Consider the following 22375-nt stretch of genomic DNA (forward strand, 5'->3'; position numbering starts at 1 on the left):
TAAATAAATCTGTTCTCTTTATTGGTTTGCTTAACATACTAATTGAGAAATACATCTAGTATACTTTCCAGGAATGTGCCAAGGTGATTTGCCCAATCTATTTGTTAATTAAAGTCTCCCATGATCAAAATTAAAATCGCTAATTTTAAGCCCTTCTGATTTCAGCCCTGTTTTTCAAACATCGACCCTTTCAAAGATTAAGGTATTTGTCAATGAAATGTGAAAACAGACATTAAACTTTTCTTATAAGAATAGTACGTTGAAATGGAATATTTGTTTCAGGGATGCTGGGAATTTGTGTACAGAGAATAGCCCCAAATCAGTTTTACACAAATCAAAAATGCAGCAAACTATCGCAATGTACTTTAGCCATCACTGGTTTTATTGTGTTCACCTCAGCCTGAATAAAGAGCAGCATTCGCTGCATGTAAACACATTTGTAGAAAGATCAGTAAAACAACCAGGAAGGGAACAAAATCAAAATCAAACATCAAGCTCAGTTTATTCCTAGACAATCTGAGCCATAGAGACATTCTTGCCATAGAAGGTTCACCAGACGGATTCCTGGGATGTCAGGACTTTCATATGAAGAAAGACTGGATAGACTCGGCTTGTACTCACTAGAATTTAGAAGATTGAGGGCGGATCTTATAGAAACCTACAAAATTCTTAAGGGGTTGGACAGGTTAGATGCAGGAAGATTTGTTCCCGATGTTGGGGAAGTCCAGAACAAGGGGTCACAGTTTAAGCATAAGGGGGAAGTATTTTAGGACCGAGATGAGAAACACATTTTTCACACAGAGAGTGGTGAATCTCTGGAATTCTCTGCCACAGAAGGTAGTTGAGGCCAGTTAATGAACTGTATTTAAGAGGTAGTTGAGGCCAGTTAATGGACTATATTTAAGATGTAGTTAGATGTGGCCTTTGTGGTTAAAGGTATCAGGGGGTATGGAGAGAAGGCAGGTATGGGATACTGAGTTGGATGATCAGCCATGATCATATTGAATGGAGGTGCAGGCTCGAAGGGCCGAATGGCCTACTCCTGCACCTATTTTCTATGTTTCTATGTTTCTATAATGCATGTGTTCATTAAACTAATCTGAAGCCAAGAATTCTTTCCCGGCTATGATCTCCTTTTCCTGCCTTCAGTAGGGGGCATCATTAACAATCTCCCGGCCATTTGCTCACCACAGCTCATCACAGTGCACATGAAAAAGTAGGACTTGAACATCCATCCATCTTCGGTGAGTCACAGGATGACTCTATATCACAGTCGTGTCCCGGCTAAAGGATAGTCTTTGTAACCATCTTATTTGCCAACGTGTGCAAGTCATTGTTGCAGTTGCTGGCAGGCCTGGGCAACAGCATCCTGTGTCAAAGTCTCTCATATCTGAAAGGACTGATTGAAAGAGCCCAGGTTTGTTAATAATATGTACCTGACAAACTTTCTTCCTGCAGTAACCTTTCAAGTCAGTTCAACTATGACTGTATCCTAGCAACGTGAAATGTCACAGCAAGTTTAATTGTAACCCTTAGTGAGGAAGACAATGAATGTGTGCTGAGGTAGCGTTGAAGCTTACAAGTTAAGCCTTACTTTAAGAACCAGACAGAAATGGCCTAGCTTTGTTTAAATAAATTGATCATTTGATTTTTTTTCATATCTTGAACAGCCACAGTTTCAAACTCAACGATGCTGCAAACTACTTTTGCATAAGCCTTTTACAAAAGTTAAACGTGAAGAGCAAGGACCACTGCCTATCCATTTACTAGAGGAATGTTAAGTCAATGACAGTTACTCAATACTATCAAAACACAATTCTTCCCTTAATGAGCTAAATGGAAGTGAACACACAAGGAGTGGAATTGTTGACAATAGGGAAGTCTACCAGTAACGTGACAACTCTGGCTGATTGCAAAGTGCGGCAAGTCCAGTTGAGGCTTTCATGGACTTTGTGCAACAGTTCAGCCGTGAATCCTGACCTACTGCAGAATATGGTGGGTTTAACCCACTAATCCAGATAATAGCCTTCTCTAAACTCTCCTGCTGTACAGAAACTACAGAAATTACAGGCATATTCTGCTGATTGCGGAAATTCGGATTGCATTTAGTTTCTGTCGGGGCCAGACATTCGTGTACACGTGGGAGGAGACAAAAAAATCCAGATCACCTGATACTTTTCCTCAAAAGAATCCAACACACACTGGGCGCAGCCACAAAATGCAGGCTTATTAATGCACATTTAATTCTTTGTGTTATTCTTTAAAAAATATATTGCCTAGACTGATCAAAACATCGCATGTCATTTAAAGGTAGTTTTGGATTTTCCACCAGTGAAAGGGATGCCTGGCAACACCAACATCCCCAATTGTGATTCTTTGTCCTCCAACCCACTTCCCTCCTAGCTTCCTGATGGGGTTACATAACCTATCTGCCTCAACTGGTTCTCTGGCTAGTGTTATTTAAATAATTGTCCCAATTACAACTGAAGACCTGACAGATGAGTGGTGTAATGATATCATGCATTTCAACCAAAGGAATGACATTCTATTGACTTTGAGAGCAAATATTAGAAACATAGAAACATAGAAAAATAGGTGCAGGAGTAGGCCATTCGACCCTTCGAGCCTGCACCGCCATTCAATATGATCATGGCTGATCATTCAACTAAGTCTCCTGTACCTGCCTTCTCTCCATACCCCCTGATCCCTTTAGTCACAAGGGCCACATCTAACTCCCTCTTAAATATAGCCAATGAACTGGCCTCAACTACCTTCTGTGGCAGCGAATTCCAGAGATTCACCACTCTCTGTGTGAAAAAATATTTTTCTCATCTCGGTCCTAAAAGATTTCCCCCTTATCCTTAAACTGTGTGACCCCTTGTTCCGGGACTTCCCCAACATCGGGAACAATCTTCCTGTATCTAGCCTGTCCAACCCCTTAAGAATTTTGTAAGTTTCGATAAGATCCTCCCCTCAATCTTCTAAATTCTAGTGAGTTTAGAATTATTTAGCGATTTTAGAATTATTTAGCGATTATTGGAAAAATACACAAAGAAGGTCATAACTATATCCTCTGCATTACTTGCAAGGCCCCGTCATTACATTACTGGAGCACAATGCACACACTGAAACAGGGCTTCTCCGCTTCTCGGGCATAGTTTTGGCAGCCTAAAGGAAATTCCCATCCAATCAATTGTTTTGATGGACACCCTTTAATTATTGGATCTAAGTTCAATAAGAACAGTGAAAACCAGACGGAATAACGCACCCTATTAGTAGAACTGGGGGGGGGGGGGGGGGGGGGGGGGGGGGGGGGGGGGGGGGAGGGGGGGGGGGGGGGGGGGGGGGTCACCTGGACACAGAGGCATCCAAATCTCCATTTTGTTACATAAAACAAATCCTCACCTTAGCTTCCTCGTTTACATCCCAGGTGAAAGAGATGGCATTGTAGGCAATTTCTTCAATGTTTCCAATGGTGTTGAAGCTCTCTTTGTAATCAGCTAACATGGGGGAAGAAAAAAAAAGACAGGGCAATGTGGTGTGAACAGGTAGACAACAGCACTTCAGCTCATAGATAAAGAATGACCTCTTGGACAGATATTAGAAAATGATCAGCGACAGGAAAAATGTCAATAGTTGTGAAATTGTTGACCAAAAACATTTGCTCACCTTTGGGGAAAGGAACCAGCTAATGCCCCTGTCCCACGTAGGAAACCTGAACGGAAACCTCTGGAGACTTTGTGCGCCCCGCCCAAGGTTTCCGTGCGGTTCCCGGAGGTTTTTGACAGTCTCCCTAAGTGTCGAAAGTAGTTTCCACTTCTTCGATGTTCCGGCGATTATTTCAAAAAATTCAAAACCGGCCGCGACTAAAAATAGGTTGCCGTTTTAAAAATCGGTAATTTTTTAGTCGAAGCCGGTTGCGATGCTGGTTGAAGGCGGTTGCCGGAGGTTGCAGGTAGTGGAAGTTAAGACCTTTTTTTCACCCAGTTTTATTCCACCATATAACCATATAACAATTACAGCACGGAAACAGGCCATCTCGGCCCTACAAGTCCGTGCCGAGCAACTTTTTTTTCCCTTAGTCCCACTTTTTTCCCTTAGTCCCACTGATACCATAACCCTCCATTCCCTTCTCATCCATATGCCTATCCAATTTATTTTTAAATGATACCAACAAACCTGCCTCCACAACTTCCACTGGAAGCTCATTCCACACCGCTACCACTCTCTGAGTAAAGAAGTTCCCCCTCATATTACCCCTAAACTTCTGTCCCTTAATTCTGAAGTCATGTCCTCTTGTTTGAATCTTCCCTATTCTCAAAGGGAAAAGCTGGTCCACATCAACTCTGTCTATCCATCTCATCATTTTAAAGACCTCTATCAAGTCCCCCCTTAACCTTCTGCGCTCCAGAGAATAAAGACCTAACTTATTCAACCTTTCTCTGTAACTTAGTTGTTGAAACCCAGGCAACATTCTAGTAAATCTCCTCCGTACTCTCTCTATTTTGTTGAATATCTTTCTCTCTATACCAACCAAATGATCCACAGGCCCCAGTTTTTGGATACCCTCACTCACAATGGCCACCAGGTCTTACTCCAAAATTAATCCCTCCACCTTCAAAGAGCAGATAGGTTCGTGACTCTCTAGAAAACCTGAGAAACACTCAGAAGTGATAAAGATCGTGAATCTTAAACACCCGTCTGCTTCAAGTTGCGTGGATGCTGCCCAACCTGGTGAGCATTTCAGCATTTCCTGTTTTTATTTCAGATTTCTAACATCTATAGTTATTTTAATTTGCACGCGGCTGTTTCTGGGAGTGCACGTTCCCAGAAATTCTTGCATTTGCCATCAGAGTATTTGTGCATGGCATAAATGCGGGACATTAGCAACTGTCTGGGTGGCAGGCGGTATTGTGGTTGTGGTTGTGGTTGTGGGGTGGGATGGAATTTGGAGGCTGGGCCATTGCGAGTGAGGGAATCCAAGACCAAAAACTGGGGCCTGTGGATCATTTGGTTGGTATAGAGAGAAAGATGTCACCGGATTCTTGAGGGCAAGATTGAAATGGAACCACCACCAGCCAAGTTGGGAGGAGGAGGATATCTGGTAGAATCAGGGAATGGGTGGCAGCAGTGGTGGAGTGGGGGGAGTGAATAACAGAATAATCTGAGGGTGGGAGTGCTCTGGGAAACAGGTAAGTAATTTCCACACCTCATCAGTCTTCTAGTTATGCAGTAGATGTTAAACCATGCTGTACCAGATCAGACACCCCCAAAGCAATGCGGTCTGAGCTATTCTGCAAAGCTTCTCAAGAAATTTTACATGGGGGAATAATGTGATCAGGTGTGGTCCTGATGCTGAAACTGTGTACCAAGAGCAATTTTTTGCACGTCACCTGTTTGCAATCTTGGTCCTTGATCCTTTTTTGAGAAGATACCAGAGAATAAAGGGGAGGTCATTTAAGACTGAGGTGAGAAAAAACTTTTTCACCCAGAGAGTTGTGAATTTATGGAATTCCCTGCCACAGAGGGCAGTGAAGGCCAAATCACTGGATGGATTTAAGCGAGAGTTAGATAGAGCTCTAGGGGCTAGTGGAGACGAGGGATATGGGGAGAATGCAGGCACGGGTTATTGATAGGGGACGATCAGCCATGATCACAATGAATGGCGGTACTGGCTCGAAGGGCCGAATGGCCTCCTCCTGCACCTATTTTCTATGATTCTACGTAGAACAATTTATACCTGTATAATCCTGCCTCAGATTCAATATGCTTAGCAAATAATGGGAGAACATTTATCAAGGTAAGTGGAGGATTATTTTTTTTTAACTCAAAAAAGAAAATTGCTGAAGCAATTAAATGGTTAATAATAATAATAATAATAATAATAATAATAATAATCTTTTTTCAATGTAACAAAAAAAAAAAGTTGTACATAAAATGTATTATGAAAATATATATTAGGCACTTTGGTGCCATATGACTGTACTTACTTCTAATAAAATAAAATATTAAAAAAAAAAAAAAAAAAAAAAAAATAATGAATACTTTATTGATCCCCTCAGGGAAATTCAGATGTCCAGAAGCCCCCAACCAACAAACCCACAGATTCAAAACGAATGCAGACAGAAAATACATAGAATACACTGTGGACACGACCTGAGAGCAATAAATACTTTAAAAGACCAATAATTAACAATTAAAAATTAAAAATTGCAAAAATACATCCCCCTACAGCCTAGCGGTCCGAATTATAAAATCTAATGGCTGCAGGGGTGAAGGATCTCCTGAACCGCTCCGTTCTACGGGGCAGGGAGAGGAGCCGGTTGTTGTTCCGAGTGCTCTTTTGACTCTCCAGAATTACATGGAGGGGATGCCCGGGGTTTTTCAGGTTGACCTGCACCTTGTGCCTCATACGCCTCTCAAGCACATCCATCCCAGAGTCTACTCTCCCCTCCAGCACTGAGCTAGCTCGTTTAACCAGTTTGTCCAGCTTCTTGTTGATCAACGCACTAGTGCTGTTGCCCCAGCAGACAACAGCATAGAAAATAACACTTGCAACCACAGTGTTGTAAAACAGGTGCAGCATGTCATTACACACATTGAAGCATTTGAGCCTTCTGAGGAAAAAGAGTCTGCTCTGGCCTTTTTTGTAGAGGGAGTCAGAGTTGACAGACCAGTCCAGTTTGTTAAGGTATTTATATGTCTGCACCACCTCAATGTCAGCCCCTGCAGCGTTGACCGGCTGAAGGGGGAGCTTGGACCTGCCAAAGTTGAACAGCGAACAGAATGTAATACTGACGACGTAAGTATTCTTGTCTGGAGACATACGCCAGTCTGCTGTTCACCGACAATAGCTCAGAGTTCAATACAATCATTCCCTCGAAACTCATCGCCACGATACAAGACCTGATCCGTTACCTTCCTTTGCAACTGGACACTTGACTTCCTCATCGGCAGACCTCAAGCAGTACAGATTGGTAACACCATCTCATCACTGGCCATCAATACAGGTTTGTCTCAAGGCTGCGTGCTTAACTCCTTGTTCATCCCGCTGTACACTCATTACCATGCACAGCTCTAATGCCACCAATAATTTCACCAATGATTGCACACAACGTTTTCTTTTCAATGGGTCCTCTAAAATGTGTAATATATATAATGTATGTTTTTGGGTGTTTGTCTGAGTCTATGTGCCTGTCATGCTGTTGTGTGAAAGATTTTGATTGTGTCCTTACCTTCCATACTTGTACATGACAACAAACTTGACTTGGTCCCATATACTGCAAATTAGAAACCACAAGATCTCCTGCACCCGCTCACAACTGACTGACTTCATCCGCTTCACCACTAACTTCCATCCGGCACTCAAATACACCTGGACCATTTCCGACACTTCCCTATCATTCCTTGACCTCACTATCTCCATCGCAGGTGATAGGCATAGAAACATAGAAACATAGAAAAATTAGGTGCAGGAGTAGGCCAGGCCATTCGGCCCCTTCATTCGGCCCCTTCGAGCCTGCACATGTTTCATTCAATATGATCATGGCTGATCATCCAACTCAGTATCCCGTACCTGCCTTCTCTCCATACCCTCTGATCCCTTAGCCACAAGGGCCACATCTAACTCCCTCTTAAATATAGCCAATGAACTGGCCTCAACTACCCTCTGTGGCAGAGAATTCCAGAGATTCACCACTCTCTGTGTGAAAAAAAAGAACATTGATTTCTCACCATTCTGTTAACCCTTGCTGTCTCCTCCCCTTCCTACCCTCGGGCTCCTCCTCCTCCTTTTTCCTTTCTTCTCCCCGCCTCCCCCCACCACCTATCACTCTGAAGAAAGGTTTCGGCCCAAAACGTTGCCTATCTCCTTCGCTCCATAGATGCTGCTGCACCCGCTGAGTTTCTCCAGCATTTTTGCGTACCTTCGATTTTCCAGCATCTGCAGTTCCTTCTTGAACACATCCTAATTTAATTTACAAGTCAACAGCTTAATGTTACTTTTCACTGCATTTTATCGGCATTACCATCTAATCCTACATTTCAACAGTTTAACTAATGTTACATAAACCCAGTTGCATTATTGAAACTGAAAGAGGTCTGCATAGGTTACAAAATCACAAGAGGAAGATTAATTCCTTCCCCGCCTTCATCCCATAGCACATTGTTTGTGTCAATCATTGTCTGATGCAGAAATCCTTGATATCCGTACTAATACCTTGTAATTTTAACCTTTGTTACATTTCCCCCACAAACAATTTCCTGAAGTAACTTTTCCCTTATTGCTTACGATTTTAGAAATATCTATGAAACATTTTGTTGAAATACCTCTTCCACTCTAAAGTGTTGCTTCCCATTTTAATGTGGTGGGATAAATTCAATATTAATACACCAAACATGTCCCAAATTCTCTTTTATTACTTTGATACCATCCATTAACTAGTTGGATTGTCCATGCTCACATATGTAAATTGTCAACTGCCATTGTTGAGCTGACTTCAATTCTATGTCCAACTTATTAACAGTTACAGAGAAAGGTTGAAGTTAGGGCTTTATTCTTTGGAGCGCAGAAGGTTAAGGGGGGACTTGATAGAGGTTTTTAAAATGATGAGAGGGATAGACAGAGTTGACGTGAAAAGCTTTTCCCACTGAGAGTAGGGAAGATTCAAACAAGGGGACATGACATGAGAATTAAGGGACTGAAGTTTAGGGGTAACATGAGGGGGAACTTCTTTACTCAGAGAGTGGTAGCTGTTTGGAATGAGCTTCCAGTGAAGGTGGTGGAGGCAGGTTCGTTTTTATCATTTAAAAATAAATTGGATAGTTATATGGATGGGAAGGGAATGGAGGGTTATGGTCTGAGCGCAGGTATATGGGACTAGGGGAGATTATGTGTTCGGCACGGACTAGAAGGGTCGAGATGGCCTGTTTCCGTGCTGTAATTGTTATATGGTTATATGGTTATTCTGCAAATCCAAGGTGGATTCCTTAATATTGAACAGTAATTTCATCCACCTATGTATAATGTACCTTCAGGGTATAGCAGCAAGTGGCATGTTACTGAACTTGTACACAGAAGCCAAACTACAAACTGGAGACCCTAGGTTTAAATCATTCCATGGCAGGTGGGGAGTTTAAATGAATTAAATCTGTCAGGGATAAAATGCTGACATCAGTAAAGGTGACCATGGAAGTGTTGGATTATTATTATAACTCTATGGTTCACCAATGTCCTTTTACAAAAGTGAAACATTTAGCTTAATGGGACATACATGGTTTAATCATGATTGCTATCTGGATGGCCGAGATACTCAGTTGTCTCAAAATGGAATGAAAAACTACAGCTGGAATTAAATTACATGGCTAATATCTGGGCACTACATTTGAATAGAACAATCTGCCAGAATTGAAAGGGCTACACCGCAGATGTCAAGCACAGATATAACACCAAATTCATTTCCTTCATGCAATGTCCCGAGAAGAGAACATGCTTCCTTCCAGCAGTGTAGTATAGCGCATAATAAATAGGGACAGATGTAGGCCTTTGAACCTTCTCCGCCATTCATTATCATCATGGCTGATCTTCTCCCTCAGTGCCATTTGAGCACCATCCCCATATTCCTTAGTTGAGAGATCAATCGATCACTCTATCTGGGATGAACTGAAAAACTGAGTCTCTCCAGACATGTGGGGAATAGAATTCCAAATACTCAACCCCCTTTGAGGGGAGTTGTTTCTGCTCCTCTCTCTGCTAAATGGTTCACCATGGACTCAAACTGTGCTCCTTAGTTCAGGATTCATCTGCCTGCATCTAGCCTGGCAAGTCCTTTGAGAATGTTGCATGTTTTGATGAGATCTCCGGTGATTCTTCCAAATACTGGACTTTATCCAAGTCAATGAAAAATGTTTTTGTTCGGAGCGGTTTGGGTATGCTCATACATAAATCACAAAAAGTTAACATGCAGATACAGCAAGTAATTAGGAAGGTAATGATATGTCAGTCTTCATCGTAACAGCATTTGAGTATAAGATGAGTACAATGGAAATTATACAGGGTACACAAAAATGCTGGAGAAACTCAGCGGGTGCAGCAGCATCTATGGAGCGAAGGAAATAGGCAACGTTTCGGGCCAAAACCCTTCTTCAGATGGATGCAGGGTGGGGGGGGAGGGGGGGGGGGGGGGGGGGCCGGAAGAAGAAAGGAAGAGGAGGAGCCAGAGGGTTGAGGGAGAGCTGAGAAGGGAAGGAGACAGCAAGGGCTACCGGAAATTGGAGAAGTCAATCTTTATGCCACTAGGGTGCAAACTGCCCATGCGGAATATGAGGTGCTGCTCCTCCAGTTTCCGGTGATGCTCACTCTGGCCATTCTACAGATCTAGTACCAGCTTAACCAAACAACCTGCAATAGTGGTAGGGCAACATAGATTCACCAGTCTGCTTCCCAAGATGGGATATGGTACCCAACTGTTCATTATCTATATCAATGACTTGGATGAGGGGATGAAGTTTAACATAATAATGTCTCTTGATGATACTCTGTCAGTGTGGGCTGAGGAAAATGCAGGGTCTCACCAGGTTTATTAGTGGATTGATGGATTTGTTATACAAGATATTAAGCAATCAAGCCAATGCTCCTTTGAATTTAAAAGAATGCGAGTTGATCTAATTGAGACATACAACATTTGTAAAGCACTTGACCAGTTGGATGCAGAGTTAATACTTCCTCTGACTCGAGTCTGTAGAACCATAAATAAACCTTAAAATAAAGGGGTGGCCATTCAACACAGGTGACGAGATTTTGTTTTCATTCAGGGATAGTGAATCTTTGGAATTTATTATCCCAAAGAGACGTGGAAGCTCCGGTGCCAACCATATTCAAGACAAAGATTGGTAGCTCTTTAGATATTAAGATGATCATGGATGAGTGGTTAGGAAAGTTGCACTGTGATAAAAGACCAGCTCCGATCTATTAGAAACATAGAAACATAGAAAGTAGGTGCAGGAGGAGGCCATTCGGAAGCATGCGGAAAGATAACCGCATGAGACTGATTGACCTACTCTTGTTTCATTTCTTATAGTTGGGTATTCTAAGAACTAAACACTATGGATTCTAGAAATCAGAAATAAATGTAGCATCTTTCACATAGAAACATAGAAACTAGGTGCAGGAGGAGGCCATTCGGCCCTTCGAGCCAGCACCGCCATTCATTGTGATCATGGCTGATCTTCCCCTATCAATAACCCTTGCCTACCTTCTCCCCATATCCCTTGACTCCACTAGCCCCTAGAGCTCTATCTAACTCTCTCTTAAATCCCTCCAGTGGTTTGGCCTCCACTGCCCTCTGTGGCAGGGAATTCCACAAATTCACAACTCTCTGGGTGAAAACGTTGTTTCTCACCTCAGTCTCAAAAGACCTCCCCTTCATTCCAAGACTGACACAGGGGCTTCAAACATCCCCTGCTTCACTTAGCTGTTAACTTGAGCCATGGACATTAAACCTAATCTCCGGTGCAAACTTTCATCACTTGATATAATGATTTAGGGACATTGCAAAAACATTTACACTCTTCGACAAAAAACAAGACAAAGCTATTACAATAACCTGAAAAGCTCGTTTAAATTCTCATTAAACTATTAACATTTTTCCACTCTGCCTGGAGGTGTCAAGGAATTATGCTTCAGTGTTTCTCAATGATGTACATTAATAAGCTGACAGTCACTCATCGTTGCACAGTAATATGGAGCAGAATGACATTAGATTAAGAAGCACACACCTTATTTCTAACAATTTAACATTCTGCCATGCAAAATCACAGTGAAAGATATGGGAATTTTTAGTGCAGTTAATTCTGCCAGGTCTTATTTCCCACAAACATTTAAAATTGTTTGAGATTGGATATACAACTGGAGACCTTAAGACTTGTCTAATTTACAAAATCTAGTAGCAAAAGTCTCAGCCTATAAATGTGTTTCATTTGTTGTTAATCATGTGAGCAGCAATTCTGGATGCCAATCACCAACATCCCCAGTTGGAATGGATTTTGAAGGAACTACCATTGTTCAAGCACATTAAATCAATAAGTTACCAAATGATTGCCAATCTGTGGTGCATTAGATTTACATAAAATAAACAGCTCTGCTCACCCCATCCAATGAATCTGCACTCTGAAAGCAAAAGCTAATTGAATCTATACCCAGACTAACACATTAGCAGGTGAGTCTTATTGAATAAAATCAAAGTCAACTTGTTAAAAAGAAACCTGGCTGAATCAATACTATCAGGAAGAGGAGGCCATAAAGTCAACTTAAAATAACAAAAATCAAAACTGCTCCAGTGGCCAGAACCAAATGACCTATGGCTGAATGAGCTCATGATCAAACAAAGCAGGCTGTCTCTGGCTGACAGTATGTCAGCTGATTATGCCAGCAAAGGTCCCGTTAACCTTGAACAAAGGCAAAGCTGCTTATCAATTCCCAGAGACTATAACTTCCTGAATGCATTTGCTTTGGTGTTTAATCAGCCCAAGGTAAATAGGTGGCTTATCAGAAGCTACCTGTTTGCACTGTCTGGAACACAAATTGCTCACCTAGACATAATCTAGCATCCAACTCCTATCTCCAGGATGTGTCCTCTATTGGCAGCTATTCCTGCCCAGAGGCGGGAATACATGCCCGGGAGTAGAATGCCCCTGTCCCACTTAGGAAACCTGAACGGAAACCTCTGGAGACTTTGTGCCCCACCCAAGGTTTCCGTGCGGTTCCCCTGGATGATCAGCCATGATCACATTGAATGGCGGTGCTGGCTCGAAGGGCCGAATGGCTTACTCGTGCACCTATTGTCTATTGATAGTGGGATTTACATGCTTGAAATATTAGCAGAGAAAGACATAAATAACATTTGCTTAATAACGAAAAAACCCAAAATGAATGCAGCAAATAGAAGATTGAGTTACATGGCCAAAGCATCATAATGCAAAGCAAAGAAAATCAGAATCTCAGGTCAGAACACAACTTAAATATTCCATCCATTCCCGGTTACTGATGCAACTAGATATCTGAGGCAGTACAAGTTCCAGAGGTCCTGAATGCAAGCATGACATGAGGAAGTTTGATATTTCATCTTGGAAATAGTAAACTCTGAGATAAGCTTATCAGGACAGCAAAATTGTTTAGCAAAATGGGTGCAGGGAGGCACAAATTGCCCTCAGCCTAGCACCGCCATTCAATATATCATCCATCATCCAATCAGTATCCTGTTGCCTTCTCTCCATTGGCAGGGCCATTCCTGCCCAGAGGCGGGAATACATGCCCGGGGCAGTAGAATGCCCCTGTCCCACCCTTTCAAGGAAACCTGAACGGAAAACCTCTGGAGACTTTGTGCCCCACCCCAAGGTTTCCGTGAATCGGTTTCCCCTGGATGATCAGCCATGATCACATTGAATGGCGGTGCTGGCTCGAAGGGCCGAATGGCCTACTCGTGCACCTATTGTCTATTGATAGTGGGATTTACATGCTTGAAATATTAGCAGAGAAAAACATAAATAACATTTGCTTAATAACGAAAAAACCCAAAATGAATGCAGCAAATAGAAGATTGAGTTACATGGCCAAAGCATCATAATGCAACGCAAAGAAAATCAGAATCTCAGGTCAGAACACAACTTAAATATTCCATCCATTCCCGGTTACTGATGCAACGAGATATCCAAGGCAGTACAAGTTCTAGAGGTCCCGAATACAAGCATGACATGAGGAAGTTTGATATTTCATCTTGGAAATAGTGACTCTGAGATAAACTTATAGGGAAATCAAAATTGTTCATGAAATAGAATGACATAGAAAGCAACTTTAAACCAAAAAGGGATTGCAGGATCAAGGTCCAAAGAAAAGGGCAAATTTAAAATCGGCAGTGAAATGTACCGTCTATACAGGGAACAAATATCCTGATCGTAGCATGGCAGGAAAAAGCAATTGGATGCTTCAATAAATTGCTAGGTTGGGGGGTGGAGTTCTGATCATTCTGATCAAAGTGTGAGTGTATCATACTTTGCATAATGATTCAGTTGAATTCATTGCTTTAGAGGTTTAACACTCACCTCACCAAGTTCACGCCACCAAATTGCTCACTTATCTTATTATGCATTTTATACATTGTTTTGAAATGTCATTGCAGCATACTGAGCTATACTGTCATGGGGAGATACGTAGAAACAGGCCCCCTGACTGGTTGAGTACATACCCATCGCCACCAACTCATTTTTAGCTAATCCCAGTTTATTGTCCCCATATTCCCGTCAACTCTTTCCCAGAATCTACGACTCGCCAATGCACCAGAGGCAATTTACAGCAGCCAATTAATCTACCAGCTCTTTGAGATGCAAGAGGAAATCAGAGGAAACCCACACAGTCACAAGGAGAATGTGCAAACCAAAGATTTGGTGCAAACTCTACATGACTGAATGTCAGGATTGAACCAAGGTTGCTGTAGCTGTGAAGCAGGACCACTACTACCTGTGCCACTGCCCCACTCATATAACCATATAACAATTACAGCACGGAAACAGGCCATCTCGACCCTTCTAGTCCGTGCCAAACACATAATCTCCCCTAGTCCCATATACCTGCGCTCAGACCATAACCTTCCATTCCCTTCCTGTCCATATAAATATAACCATATAACAATTACAGCACTCATAGATTGTTATCCTGTACGAGGCTGGTTGCAAACTCTTGAACATGGTAGTGTTATGCAGGGGCTCCTCCAGACACAGCTCTGCTGACTCAAGTCCTGACAACTTTCAGTTTACTTCTGCACTTGTTAAAAGCCAATTTATAAATGAGAAGAAAACAAGTTTGATTGGTGGTCAACAAAAGATTGCAAATGCTGAAAATCTAATATGACAGAAAATGCTGGAATCACTCAGAAAGTAATGCCCCTGTCCCACTTAGGAAACCTGAACGGAAACCTCTGGAGACTTTGCGCACCACCCAAGGTTTCCGTGCAGTTCCCGGAGGTTTTTGTCAGTCTCCCTACCTGCTTCCACTACCTGCAACCCTCCGGCAACCCTCCGGCAACCACCTGCAACCTCCGGGAACCGCACGGAAACCTTGGGCGGGGCGCAAAGTCTCCAGAGGTTTCCGTTCAGGTTTCCTAAGTGGGACAGGGGCATTAGGCAGCATCCAGGAGGGAGAATCAGTTAATATTTTAAGCAGGAAACAGGAGTCTATATATGCTGGAACAAAAATGAATAAACTGCTGTAAAAATGCAGTGGGTCAAAGAATCTGTGGAGGCAAAGGAGTGGCTGACTTTTTGGGTCAAGATCCTACATCAGGACTGATGCAGTGTAACAATCCAATATATTGACTCCCGAACTTTGCCTCCACAGACGCTAATCAACCCAATGAATGTTTCCAGAAGTTTATTAACATTGCAGGCATACGCATTCCAGTTTTCATTATTTGGTAGTGTAATATTTTGTCACGATTTAATTAGGGGAAAAAAGGCATAATGCCATAGTTAATAGAATTTTTGAATCAATACAAATTGTGTTTCTCTCTGTTAAATGATTGCATTTTAAATGAGCTTGCCTTTTCCTGATGTACAACCAAGTAATTAATATTTGTTCATTGTTATAGCTGAGCAAACATTTAATTTTGCGAGGTATTTTTAATAAATAACGTAATTAACTTTTATAGGCATCATGAACATCTTCAAAGTCATGATCACCAACTCATAAATTGGACCGATGTACCAAAGGATTTACATTTTCCTAGCACAGATATTGACCACAACATTTCATGGCAAAATGACCCTGATGACATGTAACTTCATAATCACTTAGAGCTGTTTTCTCTTCCCTCCCAGTGAATAGCCCCACACCTGTATCATGCTCTCCCTTTCCCCGTGTGCAGTGTTGCAGTATAAATAACGTACAGACAAGCACAAATCTGTTCACGCAGATTAGCAACAACTTGGAAGAACAGCTGAGCTGCCCCCTGCCTGGGATGATATTCAAGAACGAATATTTGGAGCAGAGGCAAATACAAAAACTCTCACTGCCGAACTCCTGCTTCTCCATCAACGGGAGGGACAAGCCTGCAGTTAGAAATGTTAAACTCACACTAGTGAGACCGTGGGCATAGCAAATTGGAGGGGTGGGGAAGAGGAAAGGTGCAAGAGATTTATGCATCAGGAAACAGCATGGCTTGGCCAACTATTTTCTCAGCTAATTGGGTCTGCACACTTCTACAGTATTAGTAAAACAGAAAATGATGGAAAAAGTCAACAGGACAGGCAGCATCTATGCAACGAGAGAGGTAACACTCTGGTCAAAGACCCTTCCTCAAGCCTGAAATGTTAATTCATTTACTGTTTCCACACTTGCTGTCTTGACCTGCTGGCTATTTCCAGGTTTTCCTTCATACATTCAGCACGTGCAGTTTTTCCATTGAGTGTTACTGATGTTTTGGGAACATGGACAAAAGCAGCCTGGTGACAAAGGCCTTGACTGAAAAGAGGGATCCTAACCAAACATTTCACAAGCTTGAGCATTATCAAGCAAGTAACCCTATGAGCTTGTCCTCTTTTATTTGATGTAACTCTTCCTCTATGGGTTCTGCCTCTGCAAACACTTGAATGGTGACCCACACCCCTCTCCCCTCTCCCCTCTCCCTCTCTCCCTCTCCCTCTCCCTCTCCCTCCCCTCTCCCCTCTCCCCTCTCCCTCAAAAAAAAGACAATGTCCTGATTTTATAAAATGCCTATTTGTCATGCTTTTGTATTCATTGGGGTCCTTAAATCGTAATCAATAAGAATCTGTGCCTCAGTTCTCCAAGCTATCACTGGGATTTGACAAGAGGATTAAATATCTATTTATCAGATTTAACTAATTAAAACTAATTCTGCAAAGAAGGTTGCAGAATAAACATTAATTAAGCATTTGTGACATCTGACTGTGCTTCACAATGATCAATTAGGGGGTATATAACCAATAAAAGAGTCAAAGGATATTTGGCTGCAAGGACATGATGGATTGGTTAATGGCTGTGTAAATAAACAAAGATGTAATTAATGGGAGTTAAACGGTTGGCACAGATCTGTTCATCAGGGTTGAATAGGGCTCCTAAATAATAAAAGGAACAAACGCCGTAAGTGCACTCTAAACCCTTTCAGATACCTCACTGATCCAGAAAGGAGAGCTGGATGGATGTCTCCATTCAATAGGACAATTGAAAGAATCATTTATTTAATTTAGCTCATTCCAAGAAACATGAGGTCTTAAACAAGATGCAAGCTTTTCCTTTTCTCTCCCACTGCCCTGCAGACTGTCACCAATATGTTTTTCTGTTCTTCCAAATCGGATAGTTGATTGTCATATACACCAGAATGCAATGACATTCCTTGTTCATGTGAAGCTCACAGAGTAAGCAGCATTTACTAATGATAGAAACATAGGAACATTGAAAATAGGTGCAGGAGTAGGCCATTCGGCCCTTCGAGCCTGCACCGCCATTCAATATGATCATGGTCGATCATCCAACTCAGTATCCTGTACCTGCATTCTCTCCATACCCCCTGATCCCTTTAGCCACAAGGGCCACATCTAACTCCCTCTTAAATATAGCCAATGAACTGGCCTCAACTACCTTCTGTGGCAGAGAATTCCACAGATTCACCGCTCTCTGTGTGAAAAATGTTTTTCTCATCTCGGTCCTAAAAGATTTCCCCCTTACCCTTAAACTGTGACCCCTTGTTCTGGACTTCCCCAACATCGGGAACAATCTTCCTGCATCTAGCCTGTCCAACCCCTTAAGAATTTTGTAAGTTTCTATAAGATCCCCCCTCAGTCTTCTAAATTCTAGCGAGTACAAGCCGAGTCTATCCAGTCTTTTTTCATATGAAAGTCCTGACCTCCCAGGAATCAGTCTGGTGAACCTAATGATAGATACAAAATCTATATCTACAAAATTGAAGAATGGTGCAGAGTATTATTTGCTTAAATAATGCCCCATATATATCTGTGAAATTGTGGTGACCTGTCAAGTTTTTTTAAATTGCATTATCTATCTTTCTCTGCCTTGCAAGCAAGAAAAAGGCCAAAGATAGGCGCAAAATGCTGGAGTAACTCAGCAGGTCAGACAGCATCTCTGGAGAAAATGGATTGGTGATGTTTTGAGTTGAGACCCTACTTCAGACTGGTTGTAGTGGATGGGGAAACTGGAAGCAGGTAAAGAAGTTACCTAAAATTAGAGATTTCATTGTTCATGCCATTGGGTTGTAAGCTGCCAAATGAAATACGAGGTGCTGCTCCGCCAGTTAGAGTGTGGTCTCACTCTGGCAACAGAGAAAGCCCAGGACTGAAAGGTCAACATGAGAATGGAAAGGGGAGTTAAAGTGGTTAGCAGCGAGGGGATCCAGTGGGCCTTGACAGAACGAGGGTAAGTGTTCAGTGAAGTGGTCGCCAATTCCATGCATGGTCTCACCAATGTACAGGAGCCCACAACGGGAACCTAGATGAGGTTAGAGGAAGTACATGTGAACCTCTTTCAGCTGAAAGTACCGTCAGGGTCCTTGGATGGAGTCGAGGGAGGAGGAATAAAGACCGGTGATGCATCTTGCGTGGTTGCAAAGGAAAGTACCTGGGGAGGGGTGATTTGAGTGGGAACAGATAAGTGAACCAAGCAGTTGCAGATGGAGAGTGGACACTAAGGTGGGTGGGTGGGGGGTTGTCTATTATTGCTGATGGTCCACTATAATTGAAATCCGCTATATAGAGATCCACTAGACTAAGCGGGACCCAACGGGCCCCATGTTCACAGGGGTGGGCTGGACCCAATGAAACATTCCACCCTCTCCACCAATTGCAATATTGGTGGCCAGTGGAGAGAGGGAGGGGGGAGGGGGGGGGCTTTCTTGAGCGCTAGTATGGGAGTTGTGGGCCAAAGGGACTGTATGGACGTTGTGGGCCGAATGGATTCTTGGGCTGGCAGCTCAGTTACAAAATTCTTAAGGGGTTGGACAGGCTAGATGCAGGAAGATTGTTCCCGATGTTGGGCAAGTCCAGAACAACGGGTCACAGCTTAAGGATAAGGGGGAAATCCTTTAGGACCGAGATGAGAAAAACTTTTTTCACACACAGAGAGTGGTGAATCTCTGGAACTCTCTGCAACAGAAGGTAGTTGAGGCCAGTTAATTGGCTATATTTAAGAGGGAGTTAGATGTGGCCCTTGTGGCTAAGGGGATCAGGGGGTATGGAGAGAAGGCAGGTACGGGATACTGAGTTGGATGATCAGCCATGATCACATTGAATGGTGGTGCAGGCTCGAAGGGCTGAATGGCCTACTCCTGCACCTATTTTCTATGTTTCCATGGACCATCTAGACTGAATCTGTACTCAGGAATAGATGTTAATAGGTATCCACAAAAAGAGGGGGGGGGGGGGGGGGAGGGGAGAGGAGGGGGGAGGGGGGAGGGGGGCAGAGGAACAACTCCAGGACTGCATGGAGTCTGTAGACTGGGCAATGCTCAGGGACTTGGCAACGGACCTGAACGAATACGCCACAGTCGTTACAGACTTCATAAGGGAATGTGTGGAGGACTGCGTTCCAACAAAAACCTTCCGAGTGTTTCCTAACTATAAGCCTTGGATGAGCCATGAGATCCGCACTCTTCTGAAGGCAAGGTCACGGGCACTCAGGTCTGTCTATGCAGAAGCCCAGATACGACCTTGACAAGGCCATCAAAGAGGCCAAAAGGTACGTCTGCTCCAAGCTGGAGGATGAGACGGATGTACAGCAACTGTGGCGGGGCTTGAATGCCATCACCTCCTACAAGGTGAAATCAGGAGGCAGCTCAATTGTCATTGCTCAATGCGTTTTACGCACAGTTCAATAGGGAGAACACTGATGTGCCTTTCCGAGCCCCTATTCACCTTGACGGTGTTACAGTCATAGAGGCCGACGTCAGGAAATCCTTCAGACAGGTGAACCCTCGGAAAGCGCCTGGTCCTGATGGTATACCCGGTCGTGTTCTAAAAACCTGTGCGGACCAACTGGCTGGAGTTTTTACGGACATTTTCAACCTCTCACTTCTGAGGTCTGAGATTCCCACCTGCTTTAAAAGGGCATCAATAATATCGGTGCCCAAGAAGAGTACATAGAAACATAGAAACATAGAAATTAGGTGCAGGAGTAGGCCATTCGGCCCTTCGAGCCTGCACCGCCATTTAATATGATCATGGCTGATCATCCAACTCAGTATCCCGTACCTGCCTTTTCTCCATACCCTCTGATCCCCTTGGCCACAAGGGCCACATCTAACTCCCTCTTAAATATAGCCAATGAACTGGCCTCAACTACCCTCTGTGGCAGAGAGTTCCAGAGATTCACCACTCTCTGTGTGAAAAAGGTTCTCCTCATCTCGGTTTTAAAGGATTTCCCCCTTATCCTTAAGCTGTGACCCCTTGTCCTGGACTTCCCCAACATCGGAAACAATCTTCCTGCATCTAGCCTGTCCAACCCCTTAAGGATTTTGTAAGTTTCTATAAGATCCCCTCTCAATCTCCTAAACTCTAGAGAGTATAAACCAAGTCTATCCAGTCTTTCTTCATAAGACAGTCCTGACATCCCAGGAATCAGTCTGGTGAACCTTCTCTGCACTCCCTCTATGGCAATAATGTCCTTCCTCAGATTTGGAGACCAAAACTGCACGCAATACTCCAGGTGTGGTCTCACCAAGACCCTATACAACTGCAGTAGAACCTCCCTGCTCCTATACTCAAATCCTCTTGCTATGAAGGCCAACATGCCATTCGCTTTCTTTACTGCCTGCTGCACCTGCATGCCTACCTTCAATGACTGGTGTACCATGACACCCAGGTCTCGCTGCATCTCCCCGTTTCCCAATCGGCCACCGTTTAGATAATAATCTGCTTTCCCGTTTTTGCCACCAAAATGGATAACCTCACATTTATCCACATTAAACTGCATCTGCCAAACATTTGCCCACTCACCCAGCCTATCCAAGTCACCTTGCAGTCTCCTAGCATCCTCCTCACACCTAACACTGCCCCCCAGCTTAGTGTCATCCGCAAACTTGGAGATATTGCCTTCAATTCCCTCATCCAGATCATTAATATATATTGTAAATAGCTGGGTCCCAGTACTGAGCCTTGTGGTACCCCACTAGTCACTGCCTGCCATTGTGAAAAGGACCCGTTTATTCCTACTCTTTGCTTCCTGTTTGCCAGCCAGTTCTCTATCCACATCAATACTGAACCCCCAATGCCATGTGCTTTAAGTTTGTATACTAATCTCTTATGTGGGACCTTGTCGAAAGCCTTCTGGAAGTCCAGATACACCACATCCACTGGTTCTCCCCTATCCACGCTACTAGTTACATCCTCGAAAAATTCTATAAGATTCGTCAGACATGATTTACCTTTCGTAAATCCATGCTGACTTTGTCCAATGATTTCACCACTTTCTAAATGTGCTGCTATCCCATCTTTAATAACTGACTCTAGCAGTTTCCCCACTACCGATGTTAGGCTAACTGGTCTGTAATTCCCCGTTTTCTCTCTCCCTCCCTTCTTAAAAAGTGGGGTTACGTTTGCTACCCGCCAATCCTCTGGAACTACTCCAGAATCTAAGGAGTTTTGAAAGATTATTACTAATGCATCCACTATTTCTGGAGCTACTTCCTTAAGTACTCTGGGATGCAGCCTATCTGGCCCTGGGGATTTATCGGCCTTTAATCCATTCAATTTACCCAACACCACTTCCCGACTAACCTGGATTTCACTCAATTCCTCGCGGGCCCCTGCTATTTCCGGCAGACATTTATGTCTTCCTTAGTGAAGACGGAACCAAAGTAGTTATTCAATTGGTCCGCCATATCCTGGTTCCCCATGATCAACTCACCTGTTTCTGACTGCAAGGGACCTACATTTGTTTTAACTAATCTCTTTCTTTTCACATATCTATAAAAACTTTTGCAGTCAGATTTTATGTTCACTGCCAGTTTTCTTTCATAATCCATTTTTCCTTTTCTAATTAAGCCCTTCGTCCTCCTCTGCTGGTCTCTGAATTTCTCCCAGTCCTCCGGTATGCTGCTTTTTCTGGCTAGTTTGTACGCATCATCCTTTGCTTTGATACTATCCCTGTAAGGTGTAGTAAGGTGACGTGCCTCAATGAATATCGACCGGTGGCACTAATGCCCGTGGTGATGAAGTGCTTTGAGAGGTTGGTTATGGTGCACATCAACTCCTACCTCGACAAGAACCTCGACCAACACAAGTTCACATACCGCCACAACAGGTCAACAATGAGGACCTACAATCCTGTTTATATCAACGCGACGATGAGAGGGTCAAT

At 43.1% G+C, this 22375-nt stretch overlaps 1 protein-coding gene across 2 annotated transcripts in view; it reads right to left on the minus strand.

The window, feature by feature from the left end:
• grhl2b (grainyhead-like transcription factor 2b) overlaps positions 1-22375 on the minus strand; it is a 167675-nt gene that overhangs the window by 42897 nt on the left and 102403 nt on the right. For both annotated transcript variants that reach the window (XM_055634853.1, XM_055634852.1), the window contains exon 8: positions 3406-3500. In XM_055634853.1, the coding sequence (XP_055490828.1) occupies positions 3406-3500 (95 nt within the window). The remainder of the gene's footprint in view (positions 1-3405; positions 3501-22375) is intronic.

The sequence above is a fragment of the Leucoraja erinacea genome, chromosome 4 (assembly GCF_028641065.1).
Source record: "Leucoraja erinacea ecotype New England chromosome 4, Leri_hhj_1, whole genome shotgun sequence".
Taxonomy (NCBI): Eukaryota; Metazoa; Chordata; class Chondrichthyes; order Rajiformes; family Rajidae; genus Leucoraja; species Leucoraja erinaceus.